The 27,722-nt window shown below is 43.9% G+C and overlaps 1 protein-coding gene across 1 annotated transcript in view; it reads left to right on the forward strand.

Annotated features, from left to right (window-relative positions):
• PRSS56 (serine protease 56) overlaps nt 1–20,578 on the forward strand; it is a 61,771-nt gene extending 41,193 nt beyond the window's left edge. Inside the window, exons 11-16 of the mRNA XM_078666068.1 lie at nt 5,738–5,834; nt 13,422–13,593; nt 16,382–16,532; nt 17,933–18,016; nt 18,250–18,356; nt 20,405–20,578. Of these exons, the coding sequence (XP_078522194.1) occupies nt 5,738–5,834; nt 13,422–13,593; nt 16,382–16,532; nt 17,933–18,016; nt 18,250–18,356; nt 20,405–20,578 (785 nt within the window). The remainder of the gene's footprint in view (nt 1–5,737; nt 5,835–13,421; nt 13,594–16,381; nt 16,533–17,932; nt 18,017–18,249; nt 18,357–20,404) is intronic.
• The last annotated feature ends 7,144 nt before the right edge of the window (nt 20,579–27,722 follow it).

A 27,722-nucleotide genomic window follows, 5' to 3' on the forward strand; every position in this document is an offset into this window, starting at 1 on the left:
ATTGAATACCCCATTTGTGGATTTCCATGGAATCTCACAGAATGTTAATGTAATTCCGCAGAATTTTGCGAAATGAAACTGATAATTCTGCCCACCTCTAGACTTTATTAGTGAGGATTTACATTAGCTAATAGTGGCTGGCCCCTGCAGATAGTAATTGTTACCTTGGCCTATATATACAACATAATTGCCCGCGGAAGTTTATGTGTTCGGAACTATGTTGTGTGTTACAAGTAAAGTTTTTTTTTTAAAACAAAAGCATTGGGTAGACGATGGTTTATTGACTGCTGTTACATGTTTCAATGACATCTGGGCTTCTCCCCATGCCACTACTCTCAGCAAGCCTTAGAGTGCTCAGCTTTGCTGCACTGATGATTAACTTGTAAATTGGTGTACTTGGTGCTCAGATTTGAGATCAGTAATTTGAGAAATCGCAAAATGTCTGCAGAAAAAAGGCCCTCATTGTTATAATATGGTCCCCACTGCCCCTGTCTGCCCTGGAACTCCTGAAGCAGTTCACAAACAGTAGACTCTACTCTTTCCCATAGAAGCCTTCAACGTCAACCAAGACCAATATCAGCTCCATGTGCATTGTGTACAAAATATATATGAAACCATCACTAGAGCTTTTACTGGAGATCCCCAGCTTTGTTCTCTTTGGCAGCCATCAACCCGGCTCCAGTAACAGAGATGAACCTTGGGATTTTACTCCAAAATCTGAAATATCAGTAGGGGTGGGCGGTAAACTCCGCTCCTCCGGCAGAGTTCGTAGAGTCATCCCCACTACTCGCTCCGCTTGGAGTATGGAGTTTTGGCAAACTCCCCCAACTGCCACGTGGGGCCAGCATTAAGTTGGCGAGCGAGAAAATTGAGCACTAGACTGCCTCCTGGCAAGCTTTCTCAAGGTAGGCGGTCGCAGCAGGTTGTTACCGCTCGCATTGAGAAAGCTGTCACTCGCGTTGAGAAAGCTGCCGCTCAAGTAGAAAATCTACTCAGCCGGCAGAAAGAAGCAGCGCCCTGTCAAATGCCACGTGGTATTATTCACACTGATTTTTCAGCCCAGAAGAAGCTCCTGATGCTAAAAATCAGCACGAGCAGCACGTTGTACCAAACTCTGCTGCTCGTGGAATCTCGCAGGGTTTTTAGGTAAATCTGTGGAATTTCGTGGAGTAAAACTCTGGGGACCTGATTCACAAAGGCAATCTGAGACAAAAAGTCTTACTTTACGACTTTTGGTATTCACATAGGTCATTTACGAGTCGGATCTTTACGTCTGCAGTCAGGTCGGAATCTCTGCCATGGGCTGTACTCTCCGCACTCAGGCCGTACTCTCCAGCTCGTGCCGGATGAAGTGTATTCAATTGGCCAGAATGCAATTTGTACAAAAAGGAACATTAGGAACATGTGAAACATGGTAGAGGAGGTTATGAATATCAGTTTGGGCAGGGAAAAGGGTGTTGCCGTACACTACATCATATCCCAGAAAAGTTTGCTCCTTTACATCATGGCACATGCAGTCCACAATTTTCTCTCCACTTGACTGTTGACTGTAGTGTTAATACTAAAGTCAACACTGAGGGGAGCTCAAATTGTGGACTGCATCTACCATTTTGCAAAGGAGCAAACCTTTTTGGGATATGATGTAGTGTCCGCCACACCCTTTTCCTTGCCCAAACTGATTTTCATGTCCTCCTCTACCATTTTTCACATGTTCCTTTTTGTAAAAATTGCATTCTGGCTCATTGACTACACTTCTTCCGGCCCCAGCCTGAGATACAGCCCGGGTGTGGAGAGTACGGCCCAAGCCGGATATTCCGGCCCAACTGCGGACGTAAAGATAAAACTCGTAAATGACGTATGTATATAGCAAAAGTTGTAAAGTTAGATTGTCTCAGATTGCCTTTGTGAAGTGGGCCCTGAGAGTTCTGTCCACCCTAGAAATCAGATAAATTTTGGATCTCTGTGAAGGCAATGCAGCTATATCATTGGATGTTGTGCACAAGTTTTCAGGATGCGTACTTTCACATGGCCAACAAAAAGGAGCATTGCCATAATACAATACTTCAGTGGCTTCGATTTCACAACTTATTCTGGCCATACAATGCTTTCGAAGGGTCTCTCTGCAGTAGGCGGCCATCTTTAGCCTCAGTAGGTGCCAGGAGAACATCTTTATGGTGTCTGGATTATTGCTGTATCAAATCCCAAATTCTGGTGCAAATTTAGGGGATCATTGAGCGGTTAGAGGAACTGGAGAAGTGCTTTAAAGCGTCATGAACGTACCGCCACCCCCCCAAACCCTCAGGTCCACACCTCATTGAAAGGTGGGGAAACTGGCCAATTTCCATCTGTGGAACCTCAGATGGCTCTGCGATCAGACATCTTCCCCAGTAGCCTCTTTGCCACTGGTCTGTGGGCATCAATGTGTCGGAAGCTTGTCCTTGTCCGCGACCACCATGCAATTAATCAGCATGGCAAATGAAACGGCGTGCAATTAGTTAATCCTATTAAGTACCATGGTCATTTGTGTGGCATACGACTGGCATGGCAGTTCTACTGGATAAGGAACCGTTGCATTAATTCAGTATGGCGCATTAGCTGGCGCGTGTATTCTGTTGGGCCAATCAACTGCACCGTTGTTGATAGGGAGTCTAATTGGCACAGACATTCTAATTTCAATCTAAATGGTGCAGGAATTCCGAAGGACTGATTAATTGCGGTGCCACATAATTGAGACCGGTCACTCTAATGAGTAAAGTTACTGATATGGTAAAGTTCTGGAAAAGTTCCAGACACAATAGTTTTACAGGTCTATTTACTAACAATTTACTTTTGAAATTCAGTTGTTGCAACACAATAATTTTCAATGTCATGGCAACTGAACAACAGTTTTGGTGTGCATATCAACTGCCACAATTGTTCTGATGGTATGGTATGGTTTTCAGACACTGCAGCTACGGTCTCACATTATTTTCTGTCAATTTAATTTTTATAGCGAGTTGTTCCAACACAATCATTTTCAAAATCGTATTAACTGATCAATCGTTTTGTTGTGCATATCAACTGGCACAGGGGTTCTGATGGCTTGTTTTCAGGCACTGCAGCTAAGGTGGCACATTGTCACTCACTCGCACCCTGCTAGACACACACATCCACTTCTATAGCATCCTTACATGCACAACATTAACTGTTCACCCCCGCTGGACATGTCCTGGGGCTGCCCCAGCTCAGGAAAATGTCTATTAATCCTATATTCTACTCACAATCACACACACAAGCATACTTAACAGCATACATACACACACACACATACGCACACTCACACACACACACACATGCGAGCACCCACACACACACATGCACGCACACACACATCCACACATCCACCCACACCCACACACACACATGCACACACACCCACACATCCACACATGCACACACACATGCACACACACCCACACATGCACACACATCAACACACACACACATCCACACACACACATCCACACACACACACATCCACACATGCACACACACACACCCACACACACACATCCGCACACACGCAGACCCACATACACATGCACACCCACACACACATGCACACACATCCACACACGTGCACCCACACACACACATCCAGACACACTCCCACACACACATTCACACGCACACACAAAACTTCCCAGCTCACCTCCCAGAAGCTGTCCTCCCATGAATACATATATTCAGTACACACAAAGTAACACCCACACACATGCACACTCACTTGCTAGTAAACCCCTGTAACCCTGCCTCCAGCATTATCCCTGTTGTATGCACCTCACACTCGGCTCCTGTCTTTAAACATGGTGTGTGTTACTTTATCACAAACCAAGAGAGCTGCACAATGCAACACAACAAGGGAAATCACACTTACCCAAAGATCCACGTACAACCATTACTGTCCCGATTTCATAACAGTGATGCGAGTGGATTTCCCTTGCAATAAATATATTCACATGCTATGCCAAAGGATAGGGGATAGTTTACGTTAATGTCAAATTAATCAAACAGATTGGCATCAGTTTCTAACTTTGGTACGATTCAACTCTTTATGGTAAACAGACAACATCTTCCCTGGTTGGATTCCAGTAGGGACATCATGACAGACCCCCCTCCCCTGCCAAACTCGTGCCTACCTTAATCGAATTTGCAGATATACTCTCCGGCCTTCTGAGTGTGGGAGTTGTGCTGAATAGTCCTTCTTTGAATCAACATTTGCTTGTTGTTGTAATAAAAACCCTGTTTACTCTACATATCTGCTAAGATATATGTTGTTTCGCTGCCCATACCTGCAAAGGATGTGCTCAAGTGATGCCTTAGAATGGGGTGACCAATGTAGACCCAAGAGGGCCGGATCCAGGTCAGACTTGTAGGATATTCACACAAGATCAATTTACATAAAATATATTTCACTGCAAACAAACAATGAGCATAATTCAATGCTATCTTGGATTTGGCAGACCTAGTCATGCATCATAACGCTTGTATGAGATGATGTACCCCTCTTCAGTGCTACAAGGGGTATAAGTCAAAAACAATTTAATGGTTCAGGTTGTACCAGCTTAGTTAAAAGGTGTGTGGAAGCCCTATGTGGATGTAATGTTCCTAAAGGGATATTGCTGTGTAATGTTTTTGAATAGGACTGCTCCAGACTGATTTTAATATCCACTACCCAATTCAATAAAACTTTATTCGGTTTTATACAACCATAAAAGTATACAATTGTTAACAATGCCTTCAATAAAATAGATATATACACTACTTGTGCACTACACTATCTTTGCCATCTCACCCGCACGCACCCTACGGCTTCTTCAAAAAGATCTCCGCCAAAGAGCCCCATTTACGGTGAGCCCGTCGGGCATTGCAGCCCGACAAGGAGCAAAGCCCAATTATGAAGCATGACATCCTTTGGGGTGTGTGAGGGCATTAGAAGAAAGACCTGTCCTCTCTGTCCCCTTAGGAACTGCATACCCCTTGTAGCACAGTTTACTAGGAGCCCTGTATGCAGGACCTAATTAAATAATGGCTCCTGGTCCCAAACCCCCTTTTTGTAACGTACCCCTCTTCAGACCATGTTACTCCACCAAGGGATGGTGCACCCTAATGTTCACATTAACAGGGGAGTGGGAAAGCAATATGACTCAGGGAGTCCTTTATTTACTTCTAGTGCTCACGTCGCCCTGGCTTGGCAGAGTAGAGCATTTCCTCCTAAGTGTATCTTTCCTGTTGAGTTGGATTGCATTAGACATTTTTGTTCCCAAGCCCAGCGGCAAAAGACTTACGCCTACCTACCTATAGGGCTAAATAGTCATCCTTTGTATTATATCTATATCATTGCCACCACCCTAGTGAGTTAGAGGTCTACCACTTTGTGCCGTTGGGAGGTCACCACATTTATAACACAATTGAACAACCCGTCTAAAGTTTCCTAAATCCCCCTGGCTTTGGAGAATACATGGGAGTCCAAGATAGCTTCCTGTACAAAGTGGTCTATGCTTATCTGCCCACCATCCTCCGGGGTAGCCTCATCCCAAATTCTGTAGTCTGCCACCAGCATTATACCATGCATTACATAAACACACTCATCCCTACTCAAGAGGGTTGTTTGGTATTCATGCCCTGGTGTTAGAATCTCTGCTTCCTTCATCTCTCCCTCAACTCTATTACTGAGTTCCCTATTCTTTTACTAAAGAGCAGATGCAGAAGGACGTGTCCTCAGAAGAAGCCCAACGGCCGATGGCCAGAGATGCCACAGTCGCAAGACCCCGACCTGAGGAGGACGCAGAGAGGTAAGAAGCGTCAAACCTTATAGAGGAAATGTGGTTCGAAGGAGGGTGCAATCTGTGGTCCAGCTTCAGACCTTACAGAGGAAATGTGGTTCGAAAGAGGGCTCAATCCGTAATCCAGCTTCCGACCTTACAGAGTAAATGTGGTTCGAAGGAGGGCTCAATCTGTGGTCCATATAGCAGCCAGTAAATGAGTAGACCCTCTGATAAAATCCCACCTAATGGGTCTGATCTCTTTTTCCAAGTGCTACCTCTGTACAGATAAGAGGTACACATAAGCGGTGTGGTATCAGCATATCATAGTCAAGAAGTTGCCCAACATATATATTGTGTCCTGAATATTGTCTACAAAAAAATTGCCCCATTCTAGTTAAGAACAGAACATCTGTACACAATGCTACAGGACAATATTGCCTTGTACAATTATCTGACATAAAAGGCCAGGCAGTGTAATATACCAAGGGTCAGGCAGAACCATTACTAGTTGTTAATGCGATTTAGTCATCCATTTTAGGCAGATATTTCAAAACATCAGATGAAGATGACATCATTTGTTCAGGCTTGCACACATTGGACATCTGGGAGTAGCTGCCACTTGACCTCAAGTTATGTGGTTCCAGGTTTTCCCCCCTAAAACATATCCCCTCCTTGGACATCCTTCTCGTGATCTTTTTAAGTTAAAAACATGTACGTTCAGTTTCACTGGAGGGAGGCGCTATCTATGAGCGAAGTTCCTATGACATCTCAATTTATTGAACAAATTAGTAAATAAGGCTTACCACTGCATATCATGGACTTGCCCCATGATCTAGATTAGCGCGTAATTCTCACTGTAAATTGGTGGCACATACATTGATGCTCGATAGCAATTAAACTATTACATCTTAGGTAAAAGACTTAAATCAGTGCTTTACTGTGAGAGATGTGGTTGTTGGTTGACTTGGGTGTGAGTCCTGGTCAAGCATCAGTAACAATCCCTTGCAGGATGAACCGCAAAAAGTGACTAAATTGACCTGTGCTTAATCCTGGCTTGGCACAAAAAGCAGTCAGGCTTAACTTAGAGGCCATATGTAAAGTATTTATGCAGCAGACAAACAGTAATAAAGTGAAAATATGATACAAGAAAAATCCCACACCAAGTTAGAAACATAGAATACATTTTAGAGGATGATTTGACACCAAAATGGCAAAAATCCAATCAGAACAACCAGAGCTATAAACTTTTAAAGCTTTTAGTAAAAACTAGCGCCATCCGCAGACATTGCACAAGAACGGGTCAAAGTTGCAAAATATGACTGACCGCAATGGAGCACAATTCGGATAGAAGAAGTGGTGCACGCACAGACAGCGTTTACCTTCAGACTTTGAAGAAATGTTATGTTCTGAGAAGGTAAAGTTCAGCTGGTCAAGGCTACAAGTGGTGCCGAGAAGGGAGCATCTTCGTCGGGGAGCCTTGGGTCGAAGCTGCAGTGAATATTTGTACATTTTGACTTAGTCTCTTTTTTGAAAGTGAAAATCCCCAGCGGGATGAGGCAAAAGGCTGTAGCCAAAGACCATTCCAGTGGCTCGTATAGCCCTTTAGCAAAGAACCGCTAAACAGTATCTGCTGCAGCAGAGAAGAACATAGAGGGATAAGCCACAAAGTCAATCCGACTAGCGACGCACCTCAGGCAGATAGGCAAGCAGGTTGGTCTCTTCCTGGTTCTCAGATCAGTTTTCGGCCAAACATTTTCTAAGTCCTCAGTTTTAGGTTTTGGCCATCTGAGCACCATAAGCTACACAACCAAGGGTTCAGGGCTAGTGGGCCATCACTTTGGTGTTCAGAAATCACTCAGAATGGGACCAGGTGTGGGTTCAAAATGGTGAGAGCCTTTAATGTCCCTGTGACTCTGAACATGAGACCAGCTAACTAGCCCCTTGAATCACTCTGGTAGTCCTGGGTTTTGGTGAAGATGCAGGGCTCAAACAACATGGCTGGCCTCTGAAGATTCAAGGCAGGCACCATGTAGCAAATCAGCCCTTCAAGGTACAGCAATGCAGCCTTGCAGAGTGAACAGCAGGTCACCGCAGCAGGCAGTCCTCTGAGAGTCCTTCCGCAGGACCAGGACTGGACTGAGGAGTGAGCCTGAGAGTCCTATTTGTATACCTGGTGCCCTTTCTCTGGAAGGTGGGAGAAGCTTCTAGAAAGTCTCTTTAAAGTGCATGGAATTTCCTGACTCACCTGCCCTGGCGCTAATCTGGCTACAGTGACAATTTGGAGGTGATAATTCCTTTCTGTGACACACACAGCCTATTCAGTTGCAAGTGGAGCAGTACTCAGCTTCGCTCCCCGACCATCCTGCCAGCGGGTGGCCCACTCAGGCACACCTAATCTGTCTATTGTGTGACTGTCTAGAAGGAATTCACAAGCTATAGCTGCCAGTTACACCCAGTCATGTGACCAAAGATATGCTGCAGGTATAAAAGGGCTAAGGCAGGAAAATGGAATGCCAACTTTCTAAAAGTGGTATTTTCACATTTGTAATTAAATATCCGACTTTACAATTAAAGAAGGTTTTTTATTGCAATTTCATAGAAATGAAACATGAACTGGCTACCTGGTCCCAATTGAAAGTTAGCACTTATTAAATGTACTAAGGCAACCCAATGTTATCCTATGGGACAGATAGGGCGCACAGTAGTGAAAAACAAATTTTGGAGGTTTTCACTACCACTGCATGTAAAATGTAAAGGTATGTGCCCAACCGTTTAATTACAATGCACCCTGCCACCAGGGCTACTTAGGGACTACCTTAGAGGTATTTCATATGCAATAAAAGTGAAGTTTAAGGCTAGGGGGTCACATTGGCAAGTCGAAGTTGAAGTTTAAAACTGCATTCAGGCTGCAATGGCCGGCCAGGAACATGTATTAAGGTGTTACTCCCGATGTGAGGAGGAAACCCAATGATGGAGCATGTCACCCTCGGGTGAGTGACGGTTCTCATCCTTATAAAGGATCACTTTCTGCTTTCCTTTTTCTCTCAATACACAACCTCTGGTTCACAAGAGATGTCGTTTTTGTGAGTTTCACTTAAGTGGGTGGCACAATCAGTGCTGCATCCCACTAATAACATTTAATTTACAGGCCCTGGGTTACAGTATACCACACTGCAGTGGACTCATACGTTAATTGTATGTGCCAATCCGGTGTAAGCCAATTAAACCATGTTTAGGGTTGTGAGCACAAGCACTTTAGCACTGGTTAGCAGTGGTAAAGTTGACAGAGTTCTACGGCCAAGAAAAACACATTTCAGCAACAAAATGGAGGTAAGTAGGCAAAATGTTTGGGAAAGACCACCCTTAGGCTGACAGATCTAACAAGTACAATACAATCTCACTACACTGGCATCATCAATGCATATTAGCATAGGGCTTGTCTGACTCCAATGCATTCAACGCGCAGCCCGAGATCAAACATTTTTAATGCTGCAACAATCAATATATGTGACCAAAGAACCACCCATTGCTGTCAGCAATAAGAAAGCTACAGATAGCATTGTTTGGATACTTCATAGTAGGTTTTAAATAATAGCCATCTCAACGGTATTCATTTTATTGACCATAAAAGAAGGAGACATTGTTAGCACTACAGGAAGTCAGAGTAACCCTTATTGTTGTACAGGATCTCATCAGTAAACACATAAACCCACTGAGCTTTCTTACTGGGATTCAAAGCAGTGCAGTGGCTGGTTAGATGTAGTTCTCTTCAGAGTCTACATTAAGCCTGTGATTATTGATTATTGATTATTGAAAGCTATGCATAGGTGATTACAGATCTCTGCAGCTCATGCATTACTCTTGTGAGTAATAAACTATAGTCGTTCACAAATAGATCCCTGCAGCAGGTGGGTCATTCATAGGAGCATTTTAAACCAGCAGATACACTTCAGATGTTTCTAATGAGCTAGCTCAGTGAGATAATGTTCTGACCATGAGCAACATAAAACTCACAGGTCGAATCTTGTGCAAAAGTCTGTTTTTTATTCCTCTAGGGTGTCACTTCCTCATGGGCAAGTCCAGCTTTTCTTTGAAGCAAAGGTCATAGCCCTAGGCTGAAGTCCTCACTGTCATTTTTCGTTCTACTGTTACACCAGCTGAAACTAGTTCTACTCCGCGACTCCGCCTTCGACGTTGAGGCGTATATGTTGGGCTTCTACACAACTGACATGGCTCTTGCATGCTGGGGTCCCAGCAGCCATTCACTGCTTGTACCACTGGGTAGCACACATAAGCACTGTAAAATGCACACATCCATCCCTCTGCCATCTCTAACCTGTTACCCATTGGTACCCGAGTGGAGTATCTCCCCACCACATTGGGTGAAAATATTGCTTTTAGCAGATGAGACATCCTGCATCCACCACATTCTAAATAAAGCCCTAAGTGTTTTTCCCAAAAAGGAAGTTGGAAAAAATTGGATTATTGTTTGGATTGGTGACTTCCCCACCACAAGGAATAATTACAGCACTTGTCAGGGTGAACCCTCAAAGTCACTGAATTAACCTGAGTTCAACCCTCTGGTAGGTAGAACCCAGAGCAGAAAGGCTTCTCTTAGAGGTAATATGTAAAATATGTATGCAGTACCAAAACAGTAATAAAGTGGAAATGCAAAAGAATAAAAATCCCAAAAAGAGAAATAGACTGCAAATTAAAAAACAAAATGACACCAACATGAGACAAATCGAATGCTGGGAACCGCAGATATGACTTTTTAAAGTTTTAAGTAGGGATGGGTGTAACTCCTGTAAATCAGTGTAACATATTCACACTGAATTACCTAAAAATTCTGCAAGATCATACTTGAATTGCACAAGTAGAGCAATTCTGCATTTAATGATATTTCTTAATGCAAAAATGCCCCCTCGCGTCCAAAAGAGACACGAGGATGCATTTTGTGGTAAGAAACAGCGCTAAATGCAACATAACACGAATACTGAGCATGAACGGCTACTCGTGCTCTTTAAATGTGCTCTTAGGGTAGGATTTTTACTGTGACATTTACTATGACATTTAGCGGTATTTTCTTAGCGCAAAATGCACCCTCACATCCAAAATAGAAGCAAGGATGCATTTTACTGAAAGAAACAACCCACAGTGCAGCAGAACATAAATAGCGAGCGTGAACAGCCACCTGTACTTGCTCAATGTGCTCTTGCACTAGGATTTTGACCCACAAATTACTCTTAATTATGCAAGGAGTTGTAATCTCATAATTATAGGTAATTCTGCATCAATGTAATGCAGAATTACAGCAACTACTCAAATTACTCCGGCATAATGAAATTCCACCCAGGCCTAGTTTTAAGTAGAAATAGTGGCAAGATTCCCCCTGTTGGTTCACTTGGTATTTTAATCTTGGCATGGGCAACTCTTGTTAACCCCTTCGCTGCGGGTGTTAATTTCCCGCTGTGCTGGGGGGCTGGGGGGGCGCGCACGGCGCCCGCATGCTCATGACGAGCTGAGCTCGTCATGAGGCACGGCGCTCCTGTGCTCATGACGAGCTCAGCTCGTCACAGGTGCATTACCTGCCGTGGAACGCTCAGCACAGCAGGGGAATTATCCCCGCGTGTGAGCGTTCCACGGCTCATGACGAGCTGAGCTCGTCATGAGCACCGGAGCGCCGTGGCTCATGACGAGCTGAGCTCGTCATGAGCATGGAAGAGGTTAATACATTCAGCATCGGACAACCAGTAGGCAATTTTAGCTCCAAGCACAGCTCTAATCTACCACATCACTTCCATAGTTAACCCGTTGCGTGCTCGCACTACCTCCCGGGTGGTGCGCACGACCAATGGCCGGCGCGCCCCCGCCCACAGCGTCGAACGTCCGCACCGAGGCGGAATGTCCGCCGCGGTAACATTCCGCCAAGGTAAACAGGTTAAGAGAAGGGCATCATGCCATTGTCTGGCTAACACCGGACATTGAGATCCAGATTTACTGTGATTTTGTATCAGTGTTGCATCACTTTTGTGGTGCAGCCCTGACAAAAAATCATTTTTGGCATTTACTAAGCCACACAAAGCCACTTTGCGTGGTTTAGTAAATACAAAGAAACGCAGAGCATAGCCCTGCCTTGTCTTACTCGCTGCCGGGTAGGCATTACTTAAGTGGAGCACGGACGTTTCCATGCATCCACCCATGTACTTAGACACAAACCCAGAGTTACAAAGACTTGCAGACCTGGGTTTGCACCAAAATGGTGCCCCTAAATGACAGAGGCATAACAAGGAGAAGCATCTTTATTTCCCCTTGTTAGTTTCTTTTTCCATGTGTGTTGCATTCTGCAGCACACATAGAAGGAGTTGGAATAGTAAATTAAACTATTCACTATCCAACACCCAAAAGCGCTATGCGTTGTAATGGTATGCGATGTAAAAACCGCGTTGTAAAGGCATGCGATGTAAAAGTATGCGTTGTAACGTCATACATCCCACATAGAAAGAGGAATATGCCTCTAAAGATTGTGTTTTTGCAAGAAGGTATTCCTTTCTGCACAAAAATATCCCTGCCCTTAATACAGACACCCTTGCACTATGGTGCCAGGGTAATTGCATTGGCGTTAGGTCGCACACTGTGCGCCAGTGCAAGGAGAGAGAAGAAATACTCCACATATTTGTAAACATGGAGCATTTCTGCTCTCCCCCTTTCATGCAGTGTGGCACAGTAAGGTCCCTTGCTGCACTGTGGTGTGTAAAATGATAGTAAATGCACCCCTGCGCTTATAAGATCTCCAGCAAAGGGCCCCCAAGAGGGCCCAGTGGGTACTGCAGTGCCCACCTTGTGAGAAGCGATACCCGATGAGGAAGCATGCCACATCGGTGGGTGAGAGTCAGTGCATCTTATGAAGGATGCCATCTTTGAGCATTTGTAGTCCACCCACCTCAGTGTAGTGTTGGTGAATCAGCAGACGCTCACTGTTTTGTGCATAGTTACTGATCTAAAACTCAACCTTAACTTCCTATCTTTCTGAAAAAGGTTCTAATGGATCTATTTAAAATATACCTTAATGCCTATCCTTCTTGTCTCTTTCCTGGCCCTATTCTAGATGTTCTCTTTATTTTTTATTTGAGGAATTGATCAGGTCTCTCTGTCACTAGGTCCACTCTTTACCCATTTTGTAAATATATAAGTAATAGAAAATAACTGTAACTGTTCAGGAGCTTTCCCATGTCTTAAAGAATCTAATAGAATCTTGTATTATATATTTACAGGTAGAGTATCTTGTGTAACGCCAGACAACTGTATGCACCTGTGCCATCTCTCTCTTTCACACACACATACTTACACCACACACCCTCATACACACACACACAGAAGCCACATCAGGGCATCCAGGTCTGTGCCTTTTACCCACCTTCCCCCTAAAAATCCAGGGCTTTTGGTTAGAGCTGAGATGAGCCTGTGTCTTGGTTGTGGATATTCTGGGTCAAACGTTTCTGATAAAGTTATTCACAAACGTTGCTTCTAGTACATGCTTCTAGGTGACACTGTGCACTCTTCTTTCCATGCACCAGTTTCTTACCAGTGTGCTCAACTCTCACCTCCTTACAGGCCTTTCAAGGCTCGCTCCCTCTCCTTCGAGTCCTTATTCCAAGGTGTTGGCCCCAGTCTAGAGGACTGGGTGAGCCACCTGAGAGGACTCAACACTGAAGAATCAGAGGCCAATGAAATGCCCCCAGCTGTGGACACAGATGGTCTGACCATGGAGAAGCAACTATTCCAGGTAAGCAGAAGATTACACTTCCCTGAAAGTATAAACTTAGAGAGGGACAGAGAAACCTATGAAAACCCATGGACATCTAGATGATCAGATAATAGAGGATATCAAGAAAAATAATTTTTAAAATTATTAGACTTCCTCAACTCAACTTATACACATGACCTATCATATCTGGCCTTATATATGTTTTACTTGACTGTTCAAGTCTTTCAATAATACTTTAGTATGAAACATAGTACAGCAAGGAAAGAAATGCAAGTCCAAAACGTTATTGTAGATTCCAAACTCTTGCTGTGTATTTGTAAGTGAGTAGGTGTGTTGTTACCTTCCATAAATAATCTACCAGACCTTTTCCATTTTCATTTATGAGAGGGAATGACATTTCTTACAGAGAAGAAACAAATATTTTAATAAAGGGCAAACAATGTAGTGGTGAAGACAGCATTGCTTCCTTTCTTAATCCAGGAAACCAGCATGGCAAGACGTTGTTTGAAAGGGATCTCTTAAAGATATCCTATAGACAACCCTACTAAGGCCCTGATTATGAGTTCGGTGGAGTTCCACGCAGAGATTGTCAGTGACCGGAATTCTCATTACCATGCATTGTATTTTTATATAAACAATGTATTTATGGGGGGGAGACCCACCCATGCCCCTCCCAATTTACCTTAAATGCGTGGTAAAGGCATATGTTGTAAATGCATTTACGTGGTAAAAACATGCATCGTACAAAATGTGTGGTAAAGGCACAACGTGCTAAAAATCTCTTTGTAAAGGCTGTTTCCCATAGAATTCAACACAGTATTTCCTATTCTGAAGGGTTTAATGCTCCCATATACCAGGCGGTAACTGGAAGCATTTGCTTCCTTGCAGGTGTGGTTGGGTAGGGAGCTTTTGGGGGGCGGGGCTGAGAATAGTTTTAGTGGTAATGATCATTGCCCCCCTACCAAAGAAATAAAAGTTTCCCAAGTATGAAGTGACGATGCGTTGCAGCCAAAGCCTCATGTGATTTTCCCAGCTGCAATTTCCAAAGAACCCTTAAGCATAGTGAGATTGGAGAACCAGCCCATCCAGGAAGAGGCCAGTGCGACTCATAGAACAAGTTTAAGATGTAAGTTTTCAAGAGGCCATCTCTGGGCAACCAGAACCCATTGGACCCAGAGGAAGTCAGAATAACCCTTCTGGAGTGGTCACTACCTCCTACGAGCCGGGTCAAGGAGTAACCAAGACTGACCAAGGAATTGGACGTTTGAGAGGAATGACTATGAGGAGTAAGGTTGCTACCCACTGTTGTCGCATGCTGCAAATAATGCACTACAAATTAACCACCTGTCTCTGGTCTGGGTTTTAAGTGTGCCGGGCCATCCAGGTCTCACACCTGGTAGTAATTAAAGACAGACATTGAAAAGGGTCCCTCACTGGCCCTGTATCATTGTCCTTAAGCTTACACATAAAAACAATTATCAATTTTTGATGATAAAGTAATCAGTGGCAGGGATTTAGTTCCTGTATATATTTTGCATGGTATACTTAATCTTGCTTTCCCTAAGAGTTTTAGCTATTTCCAAAGTCTTATTAGTTTATATTTTTCTGTGTAGCATATTACTCTTGCAAAGTGCTTTATCTAAAGCAGTCAAGGATCATTGACAAAGCCAATAGCCCTGTCTGGTTTTAGGTGCATGTCAGTTGCTGTGTTTTATATCAGAATGCAATAACAGAAAACTCATACAGGCACCAAAATACCAGTTGATGGCACATTACACTTTACATTTAGTTTACATGTTTATGCCAATCCCTTAATTACACAGACCACGCCCCTTTTAGAGACCTCTCCACTGCTTTCAATTCACTTAAAGCCCTGGGTGTGAACACTTCATCCTCTCAGGGATTTACCTGTGGGACCCCAACACTGGTTTGTGGATAAAATGCAGCATTTGCTATTGGTAATCCATGAACAATTATTGTCCTCAATGCGTATAGATTGAAAGTGAAGCCACGTAAACTCGAGTAGAATTGCAGCCCATAGCTGCTCTATATTTATTATTGCTGTTACTCATTGCCCCTACTAATGTCACAAATTACAGTACCAACACAACTACTAACCATCACACTCCAACAGGTATGACAAATCAGATTATTCCAGTCCCCAAATACTATCAGAATTCTATAGGAATATATTAGGCAACAGATATTAGTCATGTATAATGTATCCTTAGTTAATAAACAACTGCTGTTGTACTGATCTCCAAATTAGACAAACAGTGCCACCATGTGGCAGACTTTTATAGTGCCGGTGTTGACAATTAAGTGCCAGTACTGAGCACCGGAAACCACCGGCTCAAATTGAGCATGGCACAGAGGCGATAGGAAACAGTTGTCAAACTTATTTTTGTAGTATAAATTTACAGCATAGTGAAATGGGTGTGTGTGCGCCTACTGCACCAAAATTATATATGCCAAAAAAATGCTACTTTCGTTCAGTTTTGTTTTCTGTAGTCAATTTACCAGTGTAAGCTCAATGTTTTGATTAAACATATCACAGCAGCATGCTGTATTCCATACAGATGTGAACTTGTGAAGCATAAGTGATTTAATAGAGAACACAACAGAATACTGGATAATGCCTCTAAATGCTAACAAAGTTCTATAGATATAGATTTTGGGTATGTTTAGAATAATACTAGAAGCTCCTGGCAAGGGGAAGTGCTTTTGATTACAAAATACATTATGTAAGAGTATGGATGATATGAAACAAGGGGAATCAAAGATAAAAATGCTTCTTGCCTCATAGATGGATGATACGTCACTGGAAGAGCTAAAAGGACAGGGATGGCTGAGCATCCATAGATTGAGGCAGGAACTGACGACAGAAGGACTCGCGGAAGATGTCGGCCATCTTGAAATGCCAGTTGCAGAACAGTTGGACGTCCCCGTACTCAACGGTAAGGTTAGTTCTGTGACAGATTTAACAGGAGGTAGCAACACACTGCATACCAGTGGCAGAATCCAGATCTAATCAATCTGGCATTGCATGAAATGTTTCCTCAGTCTCTCAGACGCACTGTACAGAGCATTCTGTCTCTGGCAGTCCTAGTCCTGCGGCGGCAGTAGGGTGGGATTCAACTGCAAAATAAAAAAACATTGAACCTGTGAAATGCTTGTTTCCTTACTGGACATGACTTCAGGGATTGGGGCAGGATATCAGGGTCAAGGGACTTAAGGGGTCATTTAATATTTGGTGCAGTGGGGGGTGACATAAATTGGCAGTACTTCTCCTGCCCCGCTTAGAGATTGGAGAAGGAACATGTGTCTGCTCATGGAGTCTCAGCCTAGCTTCGCTATCCGAAGCCCTTGACCTGGTGGAAGTTCTGGAGCTTGAGCCATGTCCAGCGCATGAACAGCAAAGAAGGACTAAAGCAAGTGACCCATAGGATGTGGGTGCCAGGTGAAAATGGCATGCCACGCATTCACCAAAGCCCCTCTGGATTCTTCTAATTAAGAGTAATATTTTAGATACTCAACATGGGTCTGGGAAGTATTCGATGTCACAGCCTAGTGAGCCAGGTTTGTGGATCTACCAACTGGTGAAGGCGGAGAAAGAAGCATCACTCCACCTCTATTTGCTCAGTATCTGAGAGGTGCCCTTGGACATTAGCAGGTACTATATAGAGAAACTGCTCTCTACACCAACTACGACAAGGTGGGGAAACAGCACCAGCTCCCTAGGCGGACCATCAGTGATTCGTTCGCTGTGTCCACGAGTCTGATTACCAATCAATCTTGCCGAGCAGGGATGGTGAGTTGTAGCGCCGTATTACCACACGGGTGCCACTACACTTCTGATTTATGATTTTCAATCCTCAGAAAAAAAGCAGAAAGCAGAATAGCCAAAACTTTATAAATAAAATGGGATTTGTAAGAATGCCCTTGCCAAGCACAGAGCGAGGGTGAGGAGATGTAATAAGATGACAAAAAGATTTAACCTGGGTATCTTCCTGTTTAGAGATACTGCTGAGGCTCTCAATCTGGAAGTCATAATTTAAACACAAAGCCAAGACATTTTTTACTTCCTGGCTCATGTATCTAGTGGGCCTTAGTAGATTTTTTCTAGACTCAATTTGTTTCCAAAATACTTGTATTAGACGCGCTGAGATGTGCTGGACAGTGTGAGGTGAGATGCAAAGAGACGGCACAGATGAATGCTTTAGATGGCATTGAACAGGAAGTGAGCTGTGAGTGATAGGGAGTGGGCTATGGATGACAGGAAGTGATTTGTTAAAGAAAGGACATTAACACTGAAGAACTCTCATGACATTGTTTTTGTATGTGTGACTCTCAACAGAATCCAAGCACCTTGGAAGACCTTCTCGGAGACAAAAGAGAGAAGCAGCTGGGGCCCTTGTGGACAGAAGGAAGGACTTTACAGGTACAGTGAGAGATGCTTACATTAATACAAAGTACACAAGTGATGGGCACACCCCTTCCCTGCCACATGATCAGGATAACCTTTATGGTAAATACATTTCCTTTAGAATAACTTCCTGTCTAATTTTCTGGTGGATCTCCTGAAAATCAGGACAAAGCTGAGTGCATTAACAGATGTTAATTGACTTCAATGACATTCTCTTACTGAATCCAACATGTCCCTTTTCTGTCCAGCCTGCCAGGCTTTGAACGAGTCTGAGGCGCACGTCGCTGCCCTCAAGCAGCGGTACCGGTGGATTCTGCAGGTTCCTGAGCCCGAGCTGTCCATGGTCTTCCAGGAGGTGGGTAACTGCGCTGAGCAGGGTCATATACCCATTTCACCCATCACCGGATTCCCAGAGAACTTAAATACACAGAGAAATATCCCCAGAAATGGTGCCTAAAGATTTGAAATTGTTACTCTATAAATTCACTCTTCTTCCAGCACTATCAAATATCCTGAAAATTCAAGGTGACCATTCGGAATTTTAAACCAGGAAATGCAAATTTACAGCCAGGAAAGGCTGAATACCATTAGGTTGTAATCCTGTCTTAATCCAGAATCAATTCTTCATAAATCAGGCTCTATATGATGGTTGTCCATGTCAATAAAACCCAATGATCAGGGTATACACCTGTTGGAAGAGTCACAGCTATCTCACCCTCCAGCCGGCTGAGATCGCAGTGCTTCAACTCTGCTCCATCTCCCTGGCAACCCACAGTGCACGCTGAGGGGCTTATTTACAATCCGCTTGCGCCTCCAGTGCGTCTCTTTTTCCCATATAAATAGTGACGCACCGGTGACGCAAGGGGTTTGTAAATAAGCCCCTGAGTCCTTTGTGATGGCCCTGCCTTTGGCGAAGGTGCACATAGGATCATCGTGATTTCACTCCTGCCTCACTTTTTGCACACTTATCACTGGGAGACTTTGGAAAGAAGCACTTTCCACTAGCCGGGATAGTGAAATGCACTTAATCAAGCTATGACCCTCTACCATGCAAGATGTTGCCACCGAGGAACCCAACCAAATGGTGTTCTTGAGAGTCAACATCTACACAACCCTTTAGTAGAAGTTGGTAAAATCGTGCAACTTTTGCACGAGTAATAGTTGTGATTTTCATTATATTACTCACACTACGTGAATTGTGCCTGGTCCTTATGCACAAAATTCACCCAAGATACTCTCTTTTTATATTGTCCATCCAGCTTCTAAAGTCACACAGTGAATGTTGCTATGGCAGTCCATGCAGCTGAGGCATTTTCTGCTCACTAGACATTTTCTGCTTGAACAAGCCTCATGTGAGTGAAAATTAAATAGACAAAATAGGTGGTGGAAAAATATAAACTATAAAAAATACGCATAACCTGAAAACTAGAAATTAAAAAAAAACACCCAGCCTTTTCTCTATCATAAAACCTGCATGGACTGGTGCAAATTACTGAGGAAGTTTGTTCTTCCACTGGAAAGGCTAATTTTTTTTAGCTACTTCTTGTATTTTTCCTGTTTTTTAAAGAACTATATTTCATCATAGGGTAACAACCTATGGAGATTCCATGAATACTATAAATGAGATCAGTTCTCTTGTTTGCCAAGCGGCTTGGGTGTCTATAGATGGCCAGTGTGCCCCCAGTGCCTCTTTTTGTGCTTCTATAATGGACCTGGCCGAGATCTCTTTCCTTCTTTTCTCAGGATCTTTGCCGCCTACTCAACAAAGGCTGTTTTATTTGCTACATTAGTGTTGACTTCTTTCTCATCTCTTCCACCTCCTCAGTTGCTCTCGCACCCTATCCACACATCCTCACAAACTCTTGCTGTCTCACAATTTCTTGGTCCTACATGAAGGTTTCTTGCTTCATCTTGGACCAAGGGTCTTCTCTTTGCTTCCACCTTTGTCTTTCTCTGTTTCAATGCCACTTATTCCCTATCTTACTTTTACATGCCCTTCCTCACTTTTCTATCACTTGCCTTCACATTTTCTTTCTTACTCTGTCAGTTCACAAACCCCAGTGTCTTCTTCTGTTCTTCTCTCTCTTACTCACTGTAAGTTGTTTTCATATCAGTCATCACTCGTAACATTGTTCAATCACTCATTCCCAATTTTTGTTCAGCTCCCCATACCTTTCTCTCTTTTTTATTTCATATCTTGCTCATACTCCCCACTTCTCTCCACCTACGTGCACCTTCTTTATTCTCTCTCAAAGCGCTCTCACATGTCCCTTGTCGAGGCTTGATGTTTATCATGTTCTATCTCCTCAATCTTGCTGTTTCTGGATGTCCATCATTCGTCTCTTGCTTTCCTCCTCGCTCGCGTCAGCACCGCTGACTCATTGACTCCTCTCTCTCTTCCAGATCCTGGTAGACCTTGGCTCAAAGAACGGCAAAGGGCTGTTCCGGGCCCGAGTCCAAGCAAAAGTGGCTGGTAAAGCTATCACCTTCAACAGCCTGGTGGGCCTGGAGAAGGACTCGTTGGATCGCAGTGTGCCGGCAGTCATTGCCGCAGCCCTCGATGCGTTCAAGACCTAAGCGGCCACATCTGCTGGGAAGAGAAGAAGCCGTAGTCTGGATCAGATCCAAGATCAATGCTTCAGGCACCAAAGAAAACCAAAGAAAGGCGAAAGCCATCCATGTTCCTGGCCTTTGATAGTCTATTGGAGCGCTGCTTCCATGACACACCAAGGAATCGACAGTCGACGTAAAGTCCGATGATGCCTGAGCTGGCCAAGGCTGATGCAAAGAGAGTCTATGGAGGTTGCCATGCTTATCCTCATCACTTGAACAGAAACCAGGGACCGGAAGAGGTCTGGAAGAAGATGAAGGCTGTCGTGGAAGTGATGATTCAAACCACCTTCGATGTTCAATTGCCTAATAGGACAGGATTCAAGACTGATGGCAATGCTACTTTTCTGATGTTTTCATTGATCATTGGCCTGACCAAGTTCGCTCTTCATGGAATCCTGTACGCTGTGGAGTCAGTTAAAGGAAGGCGTACAGCCCCACGCTCACCTGAGGCCTCACACTCCCAAGGAGACTCAGCTCAGGTTCTAGAAGCCCTTGAGGGCAATTTTTTAGAACATTCAAGAAACAGGCGGTCAATTGCCAGGAGACCAGGAATGCAATGGACTTGACACATTGAGGAGCATTCATCACATGGTCCCGTTGCCTTGACTCCAAACCTCAGCGTGCAAGACGATCTTCATGACCGTACGCAACAAGACCTACGCAGCTGCATGGTGATGCGCCACATTTTCTGGTTTCCACCAGGATTGTCTTTACGATGACTCTCCACAACATTGCAGGCGGGATGAAGCGTAGAATATTCATATGATGTTCTCAGTTAATGTGGGCTTATCTGAAAGGGATTCTTATAACATTATATCGGAGTATCTTACCCACCCAATCTCTAGAAGGTCTTAGAGTAGAGCGTCTCAAGCTGTTGGTGATAGGCTCCTCATATGATGCTTCTTCAGCAAGAACCAATGGATGCCATAGATTTCAAATGCTTACAGAAGGCCACCAATGAAAGTTGACGTTTGTGCAGGATCGCTCCACTTGTTCAACTAATGGAAAGTAGGCTGGCCCCACGTCTTTTGTTGGCCTAAGCAATGGCAGTCCTAGCCATTGGTTACCTGTATGCCCTGGATACTGCAGGCACCACGACTGAGCAACAGCAAAGGGTGTAGTGTCAACCCCTGAGAAAAAGGCGGAGTCTGCAGGTCCACCGGTCACCGGCATGAGTAACTATATGTCTATGTGGTCTAAAAAACAAGGCCTGCAGCCTTTGGAGCGAGGGTTGCTTTATGTGCTGTCTTTAGATATCTCATCATTAACTCTTTCCTCATAGGCCTGTGTAATGATGCATCCTTCCCTCGTTCATCTACTCATCCCACTGCACGAGCGGACATTTGGTGGATGACATGAGATGGATGTGTTTGGTGAACAGACGAAACGGGTGCTCCCCTGAGGAGCCGCCCACTACTTGAATCTACTCAGCAGCGGCTGGCACATGTAAACGCGGTGGGGCGGGTGGGAGCGTGGGGAAGTCGACGGACGACGGAATAGGTATAATTAAATAAATAAATAACACCTATTCTGTCACCTGTGGGCTACATTCCCTGCCGCCCCCTGCTAGCCCTCGCCTCACCACATTTACCTGTGCCGGCCACCGCTGAATCTATATCAGGGGTTTCCTTCCTTTTCTATACCTCGCGCCCTTAGGAAATGTTTGATTAATGTTCACACCCCCTAAAAAAGTTAGTAAAATGCAAATATAAACGATGTCATGTACCTTATCTCTTTGACGCAGCCCCTGAAATGCCACCGCGTACCCCCTGGGGGTGAGGGCACCCCAGTTTGGTAACCCCTGATCCACATTCTGCGCTGGCCAGCGATGCCCGACTGTAGCTGTCCGTGGGCAGAGCCCCAGCCAGAAACCTGCACTTCTCCACAATGGGTGAAAGTCCATTACGTGGCAGGTGACGCATCACCTGGGCGGGGCGTCTCATCCTTTTCTCCGCCCTGTTTACACAGCATCCCTGAGACCTGTCTATGGTGTTGATAAGTGACGTCAATGTTGTACTGCCATATTAAATTGGTTTGTCTTACTTTCTGTGTAGAATTTGACTAATGCCATAGAAATTAAAATTCATTCCTTCAGACTTTTTCTGTTGCCCATGTAATAGTGAGTCTGCGGTCTCAGACCAATGCCATGTTGATCGGTGTCCACAGGACTAAAAACACACTGGTGCTAGGTGACCTTGATGGACACATTCTCAGCCGAGAGGCCAAGAACCGAATGTGCAGGATGTACCTACCTCTTGGCCTATACTGCTTCCTTAATGCAGGATGGCATCAAGCTGCATTGACTTATCCTTTGATGAGCACTAAAATCACACCATAAAGTTCCCTCAAGTGCCTAGACGCGGTTCTGTGAACAATGAGCGCTGTGAAAAAAAGGATTAGGAGCACAGAACCTTCCATATCGATTAACCTTAACTGACAACATCCATGAGTTAAGGCGTCTGATTTTCTGAAAATTGATTGTATTGTAAATTATTCAGGTTGTATAAATTGTTAAATATGTATATAAGAATATATCAGGTACAGCATGTCCTTGAAACCCACTTTCTGCCAGTAACTTATGGAAGAGTTGCACTGCCTGATGTCATATCTTCTCTATTTGTACATAGAATTCTCATGTTTGTGTTTTTGTACACTTTTACTACAATAAAGATCTTACAATAAAACAGAAAGGAGTCTGTTATTTGTTCTTTTCAATCGGTTACAATTAGGGCTCCCGGTTTTATATTGGATTTATATTTTCAACATTTCCATCTGTATTTATCCATATTTATTTTTTAGTCATCTTATTGGTATTTATCCATTTTTTGTGTTTTAAAAATAAATGGAGTCATAATATGGTGCATTTCTACATTTATTTAACTGATAAAAATGCACTCATACTTTAATGCCTGGTACGTTTTAGCAAATTAAGCAGCCAATATAGCAGAACACAACACCCACATGTAAATATTAGCAATTTTTACAAATATATGTCAACATATGCCTACATTTAAGGAAACCCCATCATGTTTTTTAACTCCCCATGCTGTGGCTCTGTTCAGATGTTGGTTTGGAATTAATAAAAGGCAATGTCAAAAATCACTCACAAAAAAGCACAATTTTTTGTATTTTCTGCTTTTAAAATAAATACAGAAAAAACACATTGTTTTCTGTCTATATTTACCTGTAAAAATCAGTAAAAATGGAAACAAGGGAGCCTTAGTTACAATTGAGGCTAACTGCAATGGAGGCTGACATAGCAGTTTCTAGCCCGGTCAACAAGTAGCATCTTCAGGATTCGTGCTCTTTGAATATGCAGAGATTTTAAGGGGGAGAACATGAAATATGAAAAAGTGACAGTCAAGTCTGGTACGCCGTCAGGTCCCCTCTGGGGGAAGGATTTTAAAATCTACAGGTAAAATTAGTTTGCCATGTATACACCTCTCCCAGTATCAAGGTAGTTTTCGGAATATGTTTTGCAGCCTTGTGCCCTCTCGTGGCCTTGACTGGTAGTGCTGAAGAGTATATCTGCTTTGAAAATTTAATTCACTCTTGTTTACATAACACTTCCTGTTTGAAAGTCATCCGCTTAGCTGCTGTGATTACTCGCCCCACTCCCCTTTCCCACAACTGTTGAGATATGTATTTCTGATGTTTGAGGCAATTCAGTCTAAAGCCTTCGTATCTTTTTTTCACATGAGGTATCCATGTCAAAAGTGTGCCCTTTTTTACCATACCTTGGGCATTCTAAGGATAGCCAGGATTTATGGATTTCCCTGGAGGAAATAGAGAAAATAACCAAAATGTAGCATTTTTTTTTCTGGGGAAAAGTGGTGTGCAAGAATATATAAGTCGTGTTTTTTTCTAAAAATAGCAACAACAGAAGATCTACAGAGTTAAAATTACCATATTCTGGTGATCACCAGGAGAAACCTACCAAACCGAGACATTTATGAAAACTGGACACCATGTGGGGTCGAGGGTGATTTCATTTGTCATTGATCTGACTCTCTTTTTTTTAATGTATTGCTAATATCCATATTTGGCTAAAATCACACATTTTGCTCAGGAAAAGTTCAAGAATCTCGGGGGATCCTCAAAGTTCCTACCACCCAGCATTCCCACACTTCTCACAATAAAAAATGTCCCCCTTGTGTGGCTGGGTCTTTTACCTGAGACAAGAACAAACCAAGTCAGTGACCATGTGAAGACCACATTGATGGTACATTGACTTCATATGGCCATTGTTTTCTTCCGTTCCCGTCATAGGCAATTGGCCTAACCACACAACTGGAGCACCATTTTTATCTGGAGCAATGTGGAGAAGTTGGATGTTAGGAGTTGTGTGGATTCCCACAACTTTTGAGACAGAAATGAAAGGAACATTTCTTGATTTTTGCCAAGGTTTGATGTTTGCAGAGTATTCTGGGTTAGAAAATGCAATGGGGCAGTGCTTCATTTGAGCTATTGGTTGCAGGTGGGACCAGCTCTTATTTTTCCTCATCAGACTTTGACCAAGAGCAAAAGACAGAAACACACATATTAGGGAAATAAGGAGGAAGAGAGAGACAAAGAAACAGAGATAAGGAAAGAAAGCAGGAATGAAAAAGAACCCGGAAGAGCATAATCAAAGGGTAGAGAGTGTCTGGTGTTGGATGAAATAGGCAAGAGGTGGAATCAAGATTGTGCAGCATTGGTATTCACCCCCCACCTTCCATGGTGCCAGCCCTGGTTTCGGAGCACAACTTTGTGTTATTTATTTATTTATTTATTTGGGGCAATTTTTAGAGCGCGCAAATACCCGAGGGTGTCTCGGCGCTGTGTCAACAGAACTCTCCGTAGGAAAGGAAACTAGGCATGGAATAGCCATGTTTTCAGAATTTTTCTGAACTTAAGCAGGGTAGGTGCACACTTAAGGTGGAGAGGGAGAGTATTCCACAGTCTAGCTGTGGCAACGGTGAAACGTTTGTCTCCCCAGTTAGCCCTTCTTGTGCGGGGGACTGTTAGTAGATGGGCAGAAGATGAACGCAATGTTCTTTGCTGTTCAGGTGGACGAAAGGCTTGTTTTAGAAATAGGGGGCCCTGGTTATGAATGGCTTTGTACGCTATGCACAAGGCTTTAAATTTGATGCGGCTCCTTACCGGCAACCAATGCAGCTGTTGGATGTAGGGGGAGACAGATGCAAATTTAGGAATGCGTAGCAGGGTCCTAGCTGCTGCATTCTGTACAGTCTGTAATTTATTAAGGACCTTTTGTTGTGCATTTAGGAGTAAGGCATTACAATAGTCAGTCTTGGAGAAGACTAGCGTGCTGACTAAAGTTTTGCCTGCGGAAGATGGTAGGTACGGAATGAGTTTTTTGATTTTTTTTAAGGTGTGGAAGGCAGATGAGACCACTGAGTTTGCGTGCTGCTGGAAGGACAGTTTGTTGTCGAAGATGACCCCCAAGTTTCGTACCTTGATCACTGGTACTGGAGGTTGTCCCAGTTGTTGGGGCCACCATTGAGGAGACCAGGTTGGTTGTAGTCTCCCGAATGTCATCACTTCTGTTTTATCAGAATTTAGTTTGAGGCAGTTTGATGACATCCAGGAGCTTATTGCTTCCATGCCAGATTGGAAGTTTGACGCTACTGTTTGGCCATCATCGAATACGGACAACACCAGCTGTGTGTCGTCTGCGTATGTAGTGAGAGAGATACCATGGGACTTGATAACCCTCGCTAAGTCAGACACATATATATTGAACAGTGTCGGGCTTAGCGAGGATCCCTGTGGTACCCCGCAAGGCAGGGAGAAGGTCTGGGAAGTGTATTGTCCCAGCTTCACCGTTTGTAGGCGGTTTGACAAGAATGAGGCCAGAAGCTCCTTAGCCTTGTCCCTTACTCCTATGGCCGCGACACGGTCGATCAGAGTGGCATGATCGACCGTGTCGAAGGCTGCGGACAGGTCTAAGAGTATGAGGATTGCAGCTCCTCCATTGTCCATAGTGGATCGAATCTCGTCCGCTGCCTTCAGGAGAGCTGTCTCTGTGCCATGTCCCTGACGGAACCCGAACTGGGTATCATCCAGTAAGTTGTTGTTGTGGATGTATGTTGCCAGTTGCTGGTTCATAATCTTTTCAAAGATTTTGGCCGGAAAAGGAAGGCATGCAATAGGCCTGTAGCTGGATGGAAGAGACGGGTCTAGACTGGGTTTTTTGAGTAGTGGCTTGATAATGGCTTCCTTCCATACTGAAGGGTAGGTGCCGGATGTGAACATTGCGTTGCAGATCGTAGTGAGTGACGGGGCAACAGCTTCTGGGATACGGTTGAGAACCGCAGGAGGGCATGGATCAAATGGGGATCCAGATTTGGTTCTGGCGATAAGGGGTTGAACCGTATCTTTCGTAATGTTTTCGAAGGCTGGGAAATTAGGAGAGTTATTTGTCGTAGGGTGCTCGGTAGGGGATAAAGAAGGGTCAGGTGCAAAAGTGGAAAAAATGGCTCTGACCTTGTCTTCAAAAAATTTGGCCAGTGCATCTGAGAGGTCCTGCGATCCCTCTGAGGGGGGTGGGGGAGGATTGGACAGGTATGTTACTACCTGGAACAGTTTTCCTGATGAATTTTTAGCCTGGTTGATTTGGTTGGTATAGTAAGTGGTTTTCTCGGAAGTGATCAGTTTTTTATAGATGGAAAGGGCGTTTTTGTAGCTGATCTTGTCTGCGTTATTATAGTGTCGACGCCATTGTCTTTCTAAGTTCCTGCAATATTGGCGCTGCAATCTGAGTGATTCCGAGAACCAAGGGGCTGAATAATGCTTTCTGTTCCTGTTAGATGTTTTTGTGGGGGCTAGTTTGTTACAGGCTGCGTTCAGGATGTTTAAGTATGTGGCTGACGCAGCTACAGGGTCTTTCTTGTTTAGCGGAGGGCTGTCCCGTATGATCTCAGTGAGCTGGTCGATATTAATGTTTTTCCAGTCTCTGAATTTTATTGGTCCAGAAGTAGTCTGGGAGGGTGGACAAGGAGTAATGGGGACTGAAAAACAAACTGCCGAATGGTCTGTCCAAGTTAGAGGAAGAACATTATTGATTGTAATATCTCTGTCGTTGGTGAATAGGCCGTCTAAGGTA

The sequence above is a fragment of the Lissotriton helveticus genome, chromosome 11 (genome assembly GCF_964261635.1).
Source record: "Lissotriton helveticus chromosome 11, aLisHel1.1, whole genome shotgun sequence".
Classification (NCBI taxonomy): domain Eukaryota; kingdom Metazoa; phylum Chordata; class Amphibia; order Caudata; family Salamandridae; genus Lissotriton; species Lissotriton helveticus.